General features: G+C 39.9%; 1 protein-coding gene across 1 annotated transcript in view; it reads right to left on the bottom strand.

Moving 5' to 3' along the window:
- The window catches only part of ZMPSTE24 (zinc metallopeptidase STE24), a gene marked incomplete at both ends in the record, with an annotated part of 19104 nt that extends 6729 nt beyond the window's left edge, over window positions 1–12375 (bottom strand). Inside the window, 4 exons of the mRNA XM_010168006.1 lie at window positions 970–1122; window positions 5334–5450; window positions 6124–6210; window positions 12229–12375. Coding sequence (XP_010166308.1) covers window positions 970–1122; window positions 5334–5450; window positions 6124–6210; window positions 12229–12375 — 504 coding nt within the window. The remainder of the gene's footprint in view (window positions 1–969; window positions 1123–5333; window positions 5451–6123; window positions 6211–12228) is intronic.
- Between the last annotated feature and the right edge of the window lie 809 nt (window positions 12376–13184).

The raw sequence follows: 13184 nt of genomic DNA on the forward strand, positions 1-13184 counted from the left end.
GCAACATTTACTTAGGTCATGAAGGAAGCTTAAGAAAGAAAACAATTGTGATTTCCTACCCAGGTATTCCTAAAAATTTTCTCGATTATGTACTCTAGTTCAACCAGAAAGTCTGAACTTGAGAACTGGGGATTGATTGACCCAAATTTATTTTTAGGCTAATGTGGCAGGCTTTATTACATTACTGTAATGTAATAATTCTTTTACATGTTAAGATGCTCTTTTAATCTAAAAATGAATGAATATATACAACAGTACTTCTGTAATTTCTTTCTTGGGTGACCAATGGTCAGGACATTGAGCAACAAGACAGTAGAACACTATGTTGATACAGAAAGAAAAATATACAGACCTCGGAGCTTACAGTAACAATAGAAAACATCAAATCCTTAAGATGTATACAAAAGATGCTTCTAATATGAGCCCTAAAAATGTCAGTTCCCAATTCAGTGTATGAAATCAGCTATATACATAGAACCAGAAATGGAAAATTGCTACTTGTCTCAATACAAAATAACGTAATTGAGAAGTGGTGTTTGATAACCTGTAAGAAAAGCCCAGTGGAAATATTACTGACCAAAGCACATTCTGCCTTGTCTTGCCAAACTGCTGGCAGTTGTCCTTGTGCCCCTTCTATATTTAAGAACAAGGAAAGTCTATCACCACATAGTATTTCCAGTACCTGTTCTAAAGCTTTTTGAATGATTATTTTTCAGTGGATGAAGACACTCCAGTATTAAATACATAAAATATAAAATTAATATAGACATAATATAGACAATATAAGCTATTACTCCTGAACAAGTACACTGAGAGCAAGACATACTGTTAAAGTTTGTGCACACTAAAATTCTAAAGAGATTCAGACTTATCTCCATTTCCTTTCAGTTATGTTTTTAAGCCTCAGCACACTGAGCCATGGAATTAAACTAGCATTTGGAAGAAACCCCAACATATTCTCATACTTACCAAGGAAACAACTAATGTGAAGAGCCAGGCATAGATGAAGAAGTAGTCCCCCCCTATTTTAATAATGTAAAGCAGAAGGGATGTCACTGGCAAGAGAATACACTGAGTCACGATAAACTTCTTGATAGCATCCTTAAAAAAAAATCCCAGTGTCTGTAAAGAAAGGATATTAGTGATATTTTCAATATAAATATTGTTGTGCCACAGTGGTTTATGAACTCTTCTCTTCGGTGGATGCACAGAAACAAAGTTAGACAAATTGCAGAACAGCAATAACAATGTGATAAGGAAATCTGAGTCAGTTAAGAAAAGGTGGAAGAACCTTTTCACCTCCTCTCCTGGCAGTTGTTGGCTCTTTAGATCCACATAGACTCCAAGCCCACAGAGATGCACTCTTCCTTAATAAGATCTGACCCAAACCCTTATTTGGTGTTGCACACACATACTTCATTAAAGGAGAAAATAAAAATCTAAGCTTATCTGTCCCTTAATTCATTTACCAATCTATATCCTGGACGTTATGGGATTTTTAGAGAATAGGAAACTCTTAAAGAAACACAGCTACTGTAAAATATCTCGTCTTTGAACAGTTGCCTCCATTCGTGTTAACTTTCAGTTACCACTAAGCTGATTGTCTTAAGTCGAAATATATAGAAGTCCTAACAAGGATTTTTAGATATATATTGGGCATTTTACTCCAAGCTTCTGCTCACATGCAGTTACTACTCATGTAGCTGTCTCAGGTTTTAAAATGAGCATAACTTTAATAGAAGCAAAAGAAATTTCAAAGACCTCTACTTGAATGAATCTGATCTAGTGACTCTGCTAGACACCCAACTAGCTCTTTCAGGAATTGTTACTTCAGTACTTACAGCTATCTGCAAGGCACATAAGTGAGGGGGTTATTATGTAAAGATCCTTCCCAACAAGGTTGTAATAAAAAGCCCATACTACATTAAAGATATGGAACTCGTCTGGAAAGAAAAAAAATACTGGTGAAAGATTTAAATAAGAACTAAGGACTTGAGGCAAGAATTTGGATAGATGCCTTCATGACTATCAGAAACACAAATCAGACATGAACCCACAATTTTAGACTATTCTTTCTGTAGACATATTCACTCTAGTCACACAGTGAACACTGTGGTGATATATTCTTGCTAAGTGACCATTAGTATCAGCAGACACAAGCCCACACAAATGGGGCGCTCCAGAAAACACTGTTCCTTGCCTGCATTTAATATTCCCAGGTAGTGTGGGCTACCTTTTCCAGCAAAACAGTTCTGCAACTAGAAAAGTAAGACTTGTGGCTCTCACACACATTAAGCAGTGGTCCTTTGCTGAAAAGGGTGTGGAGAAGCATGAAAGAAACTCTGTGGGTCATCCTGGACAAAGGAAATTTTTTTTCTGTTTGATCAAGACTCTTAAACTGGTACAAGCCAAGAGAGAGAGAAAACATAATACACAACAGTGTGTTCCTCCTTGATTACTCCTCAGCTCAGCCAGAAAAATGCCTGTTATATAGCTTTTTCATTTTTTAGCTTAGTAAACAGCTGAAGACAGTTACTTAATATAACCTAGAAGAAATCTTAACACAAGCCTGCTGCCAGTGCTGTTTGCACTGGGCTTTCTGAAACACATTAACTACAATCCATTTAGCTCGAGTCTTTATTTTAACTCTTTCTTTACTTTCAGCTCCACAATCTAGGAGGAGCAGAGCTATAAAATTGCATGCTGTCTTTCATCTTTGCCCCACTTCTTTGCTGCTTTCTAAGGCAGATGTGACTTCAAGAGAAACCCTCATTTTCAGCAAGCCACTCCCATGGAAGAAATAATCTATCTGAAGATTATTTCAGAATCATTGCTAGAAATACCAAAGTCTGAGCTGGTACCAGGTATGAATTTGTCTCATTCACTAAAGGACCTAGTCCATCAGTCTGAAATTAAAGATATTAAAGACAGAGATTTGACTGTGTTTGTAAGACATTTGGTATCTGAAATTGGATTGGAGGTGGACTCGGGCTTCAGTTCTTGGCATGAGGACCACTCCAGTGAAAAGAACCTTGTAAAAGCCATCATGCAGGTAGGTTCATCAAACACTTAACACCCATAGGTGTCAGTGCCAAGTCTTCCTTTTCTCACGCGATTAGGCACAATGCTTGCATTGACAACAGTGAAGCACCCAGAGAGCATAGCTCCAAGGAGAAAATGTTTGGAGGATATATCCAGAATCCTTCTTACCCTCCCTAAAGCATACAAAGAAACCACATGGATTCTGCAAGCTCTCAAAACAATTGTAAAGAAGCCCAAGCTGCTAAGTTCAGCATTTGATCCTCTGCTTCTTCTGCACAGAGGTAGGGCCTGATCAAGGCTTGATCAAGTCAAGCTCTACATTCATCAGCTAGTCTGCTCTACTTCTAGTGCTTTACAAGTCCTAATACTAACAGTCTTTAGACTTTTGTGTCCTGGACACAAAGGGCTTGCAGATCTGGCATCAAGATGGAACTTATTCCTCACTAAGGTAGGAGAGACAATCAAGGTGCAGACCTGGTGCAACTATCAGGATTAACATGAAAGGTGACAATGAAAGTTGACTTTTGATGTGTACTAAAGGATTCTGAGTGTCAAAAGGATGTCTAGGCCAGATCAGGGCACAAGCACATTGCAAGAATTAAGACTTAGCCAGCCCGTACAGTTTTTGAGGACTACAGAACAGAAGTGATAGCCAGAGAACAAACAAAATACATCAAATAGGCATTTCCCCAAAGAAGAGATTGTTTGACTCATACTCTGGAAACGCAGGAACATTCCTCCCTCCCTTGATAGGAACAAGACGTTACCCTGCCAGCACGCTCACTGTAAAGTCTGCAGAAGGGAAGGGGATGTCTAGGACTATGGCTCAGAATCACCTGGGATATGAATGGCCATGTGCAACATCATTCTGAGAATGAGTATTTACTGGCTGGTAAGAGAAAAAAGTGATTGTTAGAAGTAACACATATGTTTTTAGAAGCACAGCGGATTTTTATAAGACTAGAGAACTAAACAGAGTATAAAAAGAGTTCCGAGTTGGTCACAAGCTTACGGCTTATGACTAACTGGAACAATCTTCAGATTTGTTCCTAAAGACTGCAGCAGGAGCCACCATTAGCACAGGATCCAAACTTTGGGGGCAGAAGAGGGAACCAAACAAGCCTTCCAATTCCCAGGAATACACACAGATGTCAAGGCAAAATTGTGCAGTGAGAATTTTCACAGTTGGGCTTTCCTGGAAAGAAAATAGTATGCCACTAAATAATTGACATGAACCAAAACAATACAGGATGTGTCAGGACCTACACACTTCTGTTTTAAAGATGATTGAGAGAGGGTGCAAACTGGATCATCACATTTAGAGCTTTTTTTCTCACTTACTTTCTTATTTGTTTGATAAAAAGGAATAAGAAACATAAATTTATCAATTTACCATGAATATAACGAGTTTAGAAACAAACGGATTCTGCTTCTTTAGTACTAGCTCAGTCTTCCTGCCCCTATAGAAACTAGAAGATAAAACTGGCAAATACCAGAGCATCTATACCCTTACTAAAATGAGCCAATCAGCTTTATCCCACATCTGCTACCCAGCCAAATTTCATTTGACTGTAAAAAGAAAAAAAACCCCACAAACTTCCGAGTAGACTTGGAACAGAAAGTACTGTAGACAACACTAGCTGGGTCCAAAAGCAGAAAACAAGTCTTATGCTCTGGCACGAAGTGGCTAATGAACAGATTGAGGTTCCTCTCTCAAAAGGAAAATTTGATCCCATGAGAAACTGATACTGAAACAGGTTACACTAAACTGGCAAGAGAAATTAAGAATGCTAGGGCTGATATTAAGTGGGTACTTAGCAAAAGTACAAATGAAGAGTTGAATTCTCTAATTTAGTAACAACTGACACAAGAAATCACTAAGTGAAACAAAATGAGGAGTAAAGTAATTTCTTGGTTTTGTTTCATCTGTTCAGTGTCCATGAATCAAAACTGCCCCTGTTAAGCAGTGATCCAGACTTCTCAGGAAGGGCATATGAACAGTAAAGAATAGTTCACCCAAAAATGAACAGCTGAGTATGCAATGTTCTTTGTTCCACTGCTAGAATGCACGCTTTTCTCTGCTCAGAGACATGGGCTCATGCAGAGACGACCTGGTATGGCATGGGTCCTTCTGCAACAGTCACAAAATGTCACTGCTCTTATTTTTATGCAGTGCGAGTAGAAATGTTCCTAAAACTAATGATCTTTGTCACAGATATGGACTTACCAGTCCATTTAACCAACCAAACCTATTGAAGATGTTAGGTTGTTATAAGTTCTAGCTACAATACCTGTTGATTGAAGCCGTGTTTCTCTTCTATGACAAATGTGTTATACAAACTCCATGGGAGACCGGTCACTGCACTGAAGAGAGTTGCAAGCAGCAGAAATACCAATGAATGAACAATCTAAAAAAAAAAAAAAAAAACCAAAACAAAACACCACCAAAATTTCTGATATTTACTGATTTGCACTAACATTAAAAATTCCAGGTGTTAAAAATGAATTTTATGTCAGTGGTTTAACTGAAACTGATCAGAAGATGAAACTAGATAAAAATCACAGAAATGACATGTTTGTGATGCTTAGATTATTGATCGCTGGCATAGCTTATTATGTTAAAGAAAGAAAAAAATATACTGGTTAAACAGATTTAAATAAAAACTAAGGATTTGGGACAAGAAGTTGGATAGATTTCTAATATACAGCACAAAGATAACATAAGCAGGAACCTTAAATTTCTTAGCTTTTCAGATCGCATCTAGGATTAGTAGAAAAACAACACCCAAGCAAAAAGCCCCCAAAAACCCAACCCACCACTTCATTCGACTGAAGTAGCTTTGAGACTTTTATGTTTTTAACATATAAGGCTATTTTAATTAGTAAGCTATCTTAAAAGTCACATACTGTTACCAGTTCTAGGACTGACCCAATCATTGTGTTCACCAGAAAATATGTTAGTTTTCCTATATTGTACCTGTAGCTAAATCCCACTTCAAGTACATGCAAGCTTAAAAACAAAAATTATAACAGTATAGTTCATGGACCAAACATTTGCACTAAAATTTAAAGACTGCTTACCTCATATTCTGGTCCGAACCCAGCACGATCAGAGATGTGACCAGACAGATTCCAGAGAAAAGGAATTCCTCCACAGAGGAGAATCATCTTGAAAACAAAAACACATAGCACAGGGAATATGAAACAGATTGTTGCCTTACTCTACTAAAATTGCAGCAGAATAAGGAACTTTTAAGGGTGAATGAGAAAAGCCTGGAATATTTGGCAATGGTTCATTTTTACTTTACAGAAGTAGATCAAGGGGGTTTTTAGTTTGTTTGTTTTCCTGGGACATACTAGCATATTTCCAAGCCTATTTACTGAAGATTTTGCTGCTATATTGGCCTAGACATAAAGTACATTTTTCAGAAGATATTAAAATTCATTTGCCCTATTGTTGTACAACATCCCATCTCTAGCAGGGGTGTGCAAGGTTCAGCAACTTGACTGCAACGGGACAGTCTCGCCTGCATTCCCTCCTGAGAGAAAAGCATTCCGAATAAGGCTGTAATTTCATTTTCAGTATTAGTGCTGCTTCAACTCTTTTCAGAAAGCTTCATGCTCTCCTCCTTGTGCCTCACAATGCCTCTTGCCATACAGGCTGCCAAGGAACAGGGAGTGGACTACTTGGGACATATCACCAAAGAAATGCTTGACACAGAGCTACTGAAGCAAGTGCTAACTGTAGTTCAAGGCAAGGGCTGGTAGTGTCTGTTAAACAGCTTGACTTCCAAATGTTTCAAATTCACTTTCTTGGTAAGTGTTGCATCACCATATATACAAAAATCAGCTTTCAAGTAGGCAGCCTTCCAGTATGGACAGTACCACGTTTTTATTTACTTGTTTATTTTTGAAAAGGCTTAATCTTATAACCTAACTATTAGAGTGCATTTTGAATGTCAGCAGGAGATGGAAAGGACCAAAGCAAGCTTGTTTCTCTTTTGCTGGCTACCTGTAAGTTTCAGAACCAGAAATCCTAGAAGTACCAATACCAAGACAGTATGATGATGATACTACTTCTTAGTTAAAAATAAACCCACATAATTAATGCCTGAAGTAAATCAAAGCATACTATTCATTCTAACACAGCATCTCCCCTTCAATTAACTTGCTAGGTTAATGAATCATACTTCTACCTGCTAAAAGCAAAATGTTCCAAAACTACCATCCAATTGCATCAACTTTGTCCACAACAGCCTCTTTCAAGTTCAGGCAGTTCCAATGCAGGATGCCATTTATGCTCTAAGGAAGTGGCAAAGAGACAATAGAGGCCACCTCACTTTAGCTCTGCTGGAATCTGATAATCCCAGGACAGATTCTGAGAAACAGGAACACACAGCTCAGTATCACAGAAAGGAGCAATAGCCCATCATCACATACATGTAGAGAAGAAGCGGCAAGTACCCTACACATCAGGGGTAACAGCTTGATTGCAGAATAGAATAATGGAATCATTTATGTTCAACAAGACCCTTAAGATCAAGTCCAACCGTTAACCCAGCACTACCAAGTATATCACTAAATACCTCCATCAATGGTGACTCAACCACTTCCCTAAGCAGCCTGTTCCAGCGTTTGATAACTCTTTTGGTGCAGAATCTTTTCCTAATATCCAATCCTAACTGCCCTTGGTGTAACTTGAGACCATTTCCTCTTGTCCTGTCACTTGTTACTTGAGAGAAAAGACCAACCCCCACCTCTCTCCACCCTCCTTTCAGGTAGTTGTAGAGAGTGAGAAGTTCTCCCCTCAGCCTCCTCTTCCCCAGGTTCAACACCCCCGAACTCAGCACACTTGTGCTCCAGGCCCTTCCCCAGCTCCACTGCCCTTCTCTGGACATGCTCCAGCACCTCCATGTCCTTCTTGGAGTCAGGGGCCCAACACTGAACCCAGCACTCGAGCTGCAGCCTCACCAGTGCAAAGAGTAGAAAAGGACAATCCCTGGTCCTATTGGCCACACTATTGCTGATACAGGCCAGGATGCTATTGGGCCTCTTGGCCACCTGGGCACACTGCTGGCTCATATCCAGACGGCTGTCAACCAACATCCCCAGGTCCTTTTCCACCAGGCATCTCTCCAGCCACTCTTCCCCAAGCCTGTGGTGTTGCATGGGGCTGTTGTGATCCAAGTGCAGGATCTGGCACTTGGCCTTGCTGAATCTCATACAATTCGCCTCAGGAATGAGAAACGTATGAAGAAGCTGTCTGAAATCTAATTAATAGCCTTAGTTACAATACCATTGCTGCAGCCTTCAGACCAGAGGTATTTTCTCAATTAGGAAGAATGCTGCAGCCATGACAGCGTAAAGGTAAGCAGGAAAAGGTTTGTACATCATGTCTTTTATTTTTTTTATTAGGTTGATCACAGTAAGCGGAACAAGCAGGTGGGTTTTTTTGGAAACACAAGCTCTTCTTCAAGTCTGAAGTGAAGCCAGCAGACTTCAGTACAAGTGAGAACAAGTTCTCAGAATCTAAGAAGATGCGTATCAAGTCCAGAGGTGTTAGCAGCAGCAGCAGATGGAGGAAGATTAGAGTGAGTTGGATATTCAGTATCTCTGCTAAGTCCACGGTACACAGCTGGAAGTTCTCAATGTTTCACAAGCTATTATCTCAAAAAATAATCACCCTAGTGATTTGGATTACTCCAAAGGTAATGACTACTTTATCACTCAAAGTTCTCCAGCTGCTAACTAATTCAGCTCTGAACTTTCTTCCAAGCTTGTATTATCTTTTCAGCGTATAATTGACATTACTGACCAGAAGCAGCTTTACATGCCTCCAAGATTGTCTAGTTTTTTAGACAAGTTAGTGCAGTTGGGAAAGTGCTATTATCTAGATTTTATTCTGATCTTTAAAACATACTAAAAAAAAGGTACCATAAGGGTGTTTTCCAATTCTGTATTCCAAGAAAACCTCTTGTCCTGGGATGACAATGAGGGTGCATGCCTGGAATTTCCATTCAAGTGTAATTTTCCCTTTGCAGGAATAAAATAATCAGAAAAAAACTGATGGTGCTTTCCTATGGAGAAGGGAAAGTAAAGGAACACAATTTAAAGGACAGGAATTCTAAACACAAGGGCAGAAGAGAGGACTAGCTGTGGAGATCTTCCAAAGCTCACAGTTGGCTACGATATACTTCACTTACATCGTTCAAAATGGGACTTGAGTGTTCAACCACAAACACAAATTTTATGATTTTAACATAAAACTCATTAAAAAAAATATACAAATGGCAGCCTTTCAAAAGTCCGTGGCAATGCTGCAAAGATGGAAGTGCCCAACCAATGTCCAACACCAACAGAAGTAATGTAAAACAATGTACGGAATTCAACGAAGAAACCTTTCTGCAGGGGTGACTGGGTATTAGGGATACTATATGGTTGTAAGTTACTCAGCTCTAGCTAAGCAAAACTTATGTTAATGGCGCTATAATGAAGAAATGTGATGTAGGAGCCACTGGACTTGCAAGAGTTATCTCGCTTCCACAAAGCTCTGCAACCTCTGCAGCAAATTTGTGAATGCAGGCACAGCTGAAACAGTGAAACAACAGGTAAGCTAAGGTGCTTGACTTTGTAACTGGTTTTGACTGCTTCTTGACTTTGTAACTGGTTTTGACTGCTGCTAAGGAAGTACCAGCATAGTCTGGGTTTTGTGGCTCAGTTGTGTTAGCTGGACGCAGTAATTTCTTTAACAGATCCATCAGTTGCCAAAATCACTGTGGACTCTTTATTACAATAACAGGAACCAAACAGAAAGAAAAGTTCACGAGAAAAAGCAAAGGCTGTGCTTTTCCTACACAGGCACAATCACAGAATGGTTTGGGTCAGAAGGGACCTTTAAACATATCTGGTCCAACTGCCTTCCCATGGGCAGAGACATCTTTCACTAGATCAGGTTGCTCAAAGCTCCATCCAGCCTGATCTGGAACACTTCCGATGAAGGGGCATCCACAACTTCTCTGGGAACCTGTTCCAGTGTCTCACCGTCCTCACTGTAAAACTTGTTCCTTACATCCAATCTAAACCTACCCTCTTTCAGTTTGAAACCGTTCTCTCTTGTCCTGTCACTCCAGGCCTTTGTAAACAATCTCCATCTTTTTTATAAGCCTCCCTTCAGTATTGAAAGGCCACAAGAAGATGTCCATAAAAGCTTTCCTTCTCTAGGCTGAACCACTCCAACTCTCAGTATTTCTTCATAGGAGAGGTTTTCCAGCCCTCTGACCGTTTTTGTGACCATTCTCTGGACCTGCTTTGACAGGCCCATGTCTTTCTTGCACTGGAGACACAATAGCAGTACTGCAGGAGGGGTCTTACTATAGTGGAGTAGAGGGAACCACCTCCCTCCATCTGCCAGCCATGCTTCTTGTGATACAGCCCAGGATATGGTTTGGTTTCCGGGCTGCGAGTACACGTTGCCAGCTCATATCCAATTTTTCATCCACCAGTATCTCCAAGTCCTTCTCCACAGCACTGCTGGGGAATCAATTTATCCTCCAGTCTGTGCTCATACTGGGGACTGCCCTGACCAAGGTGCAGGATCTTGCACTTGGTCTCGTTGAACTTTATGAGGTTTGCACAGGCCCACTCCTCAAGCCTGTTGAGGCCACCCTGGATGGCAGGCCTTCCCTCTTGCACATGAACTGCACCACTGAGCTTGGTGTCACCTGCAAACTTGCTGAGGGTGCACTCAGTTGTACTATGTCACTGAAGATATTAAATAGTATTTGTCCAAATATGGACCGTTGAGGGACACCACTGGTTTCCACTTGAACACTGAGCCATTGGCTATATAACTCTTCAGATGCAGCCATCCAGCCAGTCCTTTATCCATCTAACAGTCCATCTGTCAAACCCACAGCTCTCCAGTTTGGCAGCTAGAATGTTGTAGGGGAGTATAACAACAGTAAGCCTGCACAGACTGCTGATACAGCTCTTTGTTTAGCAGTGCAAGAGAGGCTCATCCCAATCATGTACATTTTCCTTAAAAACAACAAGAGAAGCTGTCTGGGCTAAAGCTCTTGAAATCATGATAAAGATTCAGAACCTTTTGACTTGTTGCACTTGCCAGGTGGTACCCTCTCACCCTGTCCACTAATCCACTGTTGGAGGATAGCTTCTCTTTTCAAATGAAATACTGTCTCTAAAGTCAGCCAAAAACATAGAAACTTTTCAGATTCACACAAAAATTGTCTTGAGTTCTACTCAGCATACCAAAAAGCCCAACATGAATATAACAGCTAGACTGACACACGTATAACAACATTTTTACAAATTCATATAAAATGGAAAAACGTACAGGTTTGGCTGCACAAAAGAGATCAGGAAATGCAACAGTTAAGAGAGGTCACAATTCTTAAGTACTGGTTTTGCATCACAGCTATACAGTTACATGACTATTTTACAATTCTATTTTCATTCTCTTTTATAACTGACCTTTTTGCTTCCTTAAGTTCATCATGTTGTAGATCACACTCTAATTGTACTTTGCAATGCCAGGCATTTCAGGATCCCTTTTTGACCCAGCTGTGTTACTGATGAGCAGTACATTTCAGCAGTTAAGTCAGAAAAGGTTTCTCTTAAGACTGTTTGTATATCACACATGTAAACATTTTGTCCTAACTCCATAGCTCTGTTTTTTCATATATGCCACCATAATTGTTCTTATGCTGAAACAGCATACACTGGTACTCTTCCTGTTCTTACAGGCTTTTCTTTCTACCTTCTACTTAAATTTTATCTAAAAATGAAGGTAGCTGCATCCCTGCAAACACAGAACAGGTCTTTATTTATAACAATTTAAAATTATTTTAATGTTGCTTAATTATTTGGCAGTGGAAATCATAACAGGTCAGTTGTGCCACTAAAACATAATAATATATGTTGCAGTAGTGCAGTATGACTCAGCACTGTATAAAAAAAATTAAATGTAGCCTGAATAATTCCTTCTTTTTATATGGCAAATACAGCCACAAAGAGAAACACAGAATCCTAGGCCTCCAAATTTCAGTGTTTGACATAAAACACCAGACTGGCAACAGTGCAGCTGCACAGGATGACTGATTCAAAGTATTTCACAGTTTAAGTACATGAAAAGTATCATGTGAATGCTAGAGTAGCTCAGGTACTTACAGTGCCCTCAACTTCTGAATACAGGCCTGACCAAAAGCTGAAAGTACTTTTGTCCAGCTGATACAGACGAGACTTTTCAAATGTTTCTGAATCCATGATCTGTCCTAATTCCTGTGGTACATGTGTTGTTGTTCTATACACCCGTCTCTGAAAAATTAGAAAAGAAATTCAAAGTCCACCTCCAATATTTTTAAGGAGATATTAAAGTAACACATAACACAGTCCCACGGCCCACCACAGAAAGTTTAAAACAAAACCCCAAACCCCACAAAATAACAGATATTCCTAAATACCTGCTTTCTATCAAGTTCCAAATATAAAATTCAAGTGTAATTATTATGTTATAACCAGAAAACGAGTTGCCTACTTATTAATTTATGTCCAATATAGTTACCACATAAAGATCACACAAACTCAGTTTTTCCCCAGGATGACTTACTGCACCACAACAAGGACTGAGCAGAGTTTTGAAACTAAACACTAGATTCTCCCTCGCCAACCATGCAACTTCACCAGAAAACGTATCTATGATGTGGCTGCATAAATGAGGTGCTATTTCATTTCCAGTAAAGAACTTGCCACCTTCAATTTTTTAACTGCCTTATCTTGTTTCAGTACGTTTATCCCTTCTCAAAGGAAAAGCTCCTACCTTTTGTCACTTCAAAATACATTCTTCCTCTGACAGGAGTACCAGGCCGCAGTCTCACAGATGACTTAGCTGATCTAATGGCGCACAAGAGTACGCAGCATCGCTTCCTGCCCTCCCAGCAGCAGTTTCCCCAGCTGTGCTGGCTCTGGCAGGGACGGAGTTAATGTTTTCAGCAGCCTGCACGTAGTAGGCTTTACATTTGTGGAAAATGCAGTGTGTGTTGAGAACACACAGGTGTTCTGGCTCCACAGTGTCAAGGCTTCGCTCTCTCTCTCTCTTCCCCAGTGAGCGGGCTGGGGGTAGACAA

The sequence above is a fragment of the Antrostomus carolinensis genome, unplaced genomic scaffold, assembly GCF_000700745.2.
Source record: "Antrostomus carolinensis isolate BGI_N321 unplaced genomic scaffold, ASM70074v2 scaffold7765, whole genome shotgun sequence".
NCBI lineage: Eukaryota > Metazoa > Chordata > Aves > Caprimulgiformes > Caprimulgidae > Antrostomus > Antrostomus carolinensis.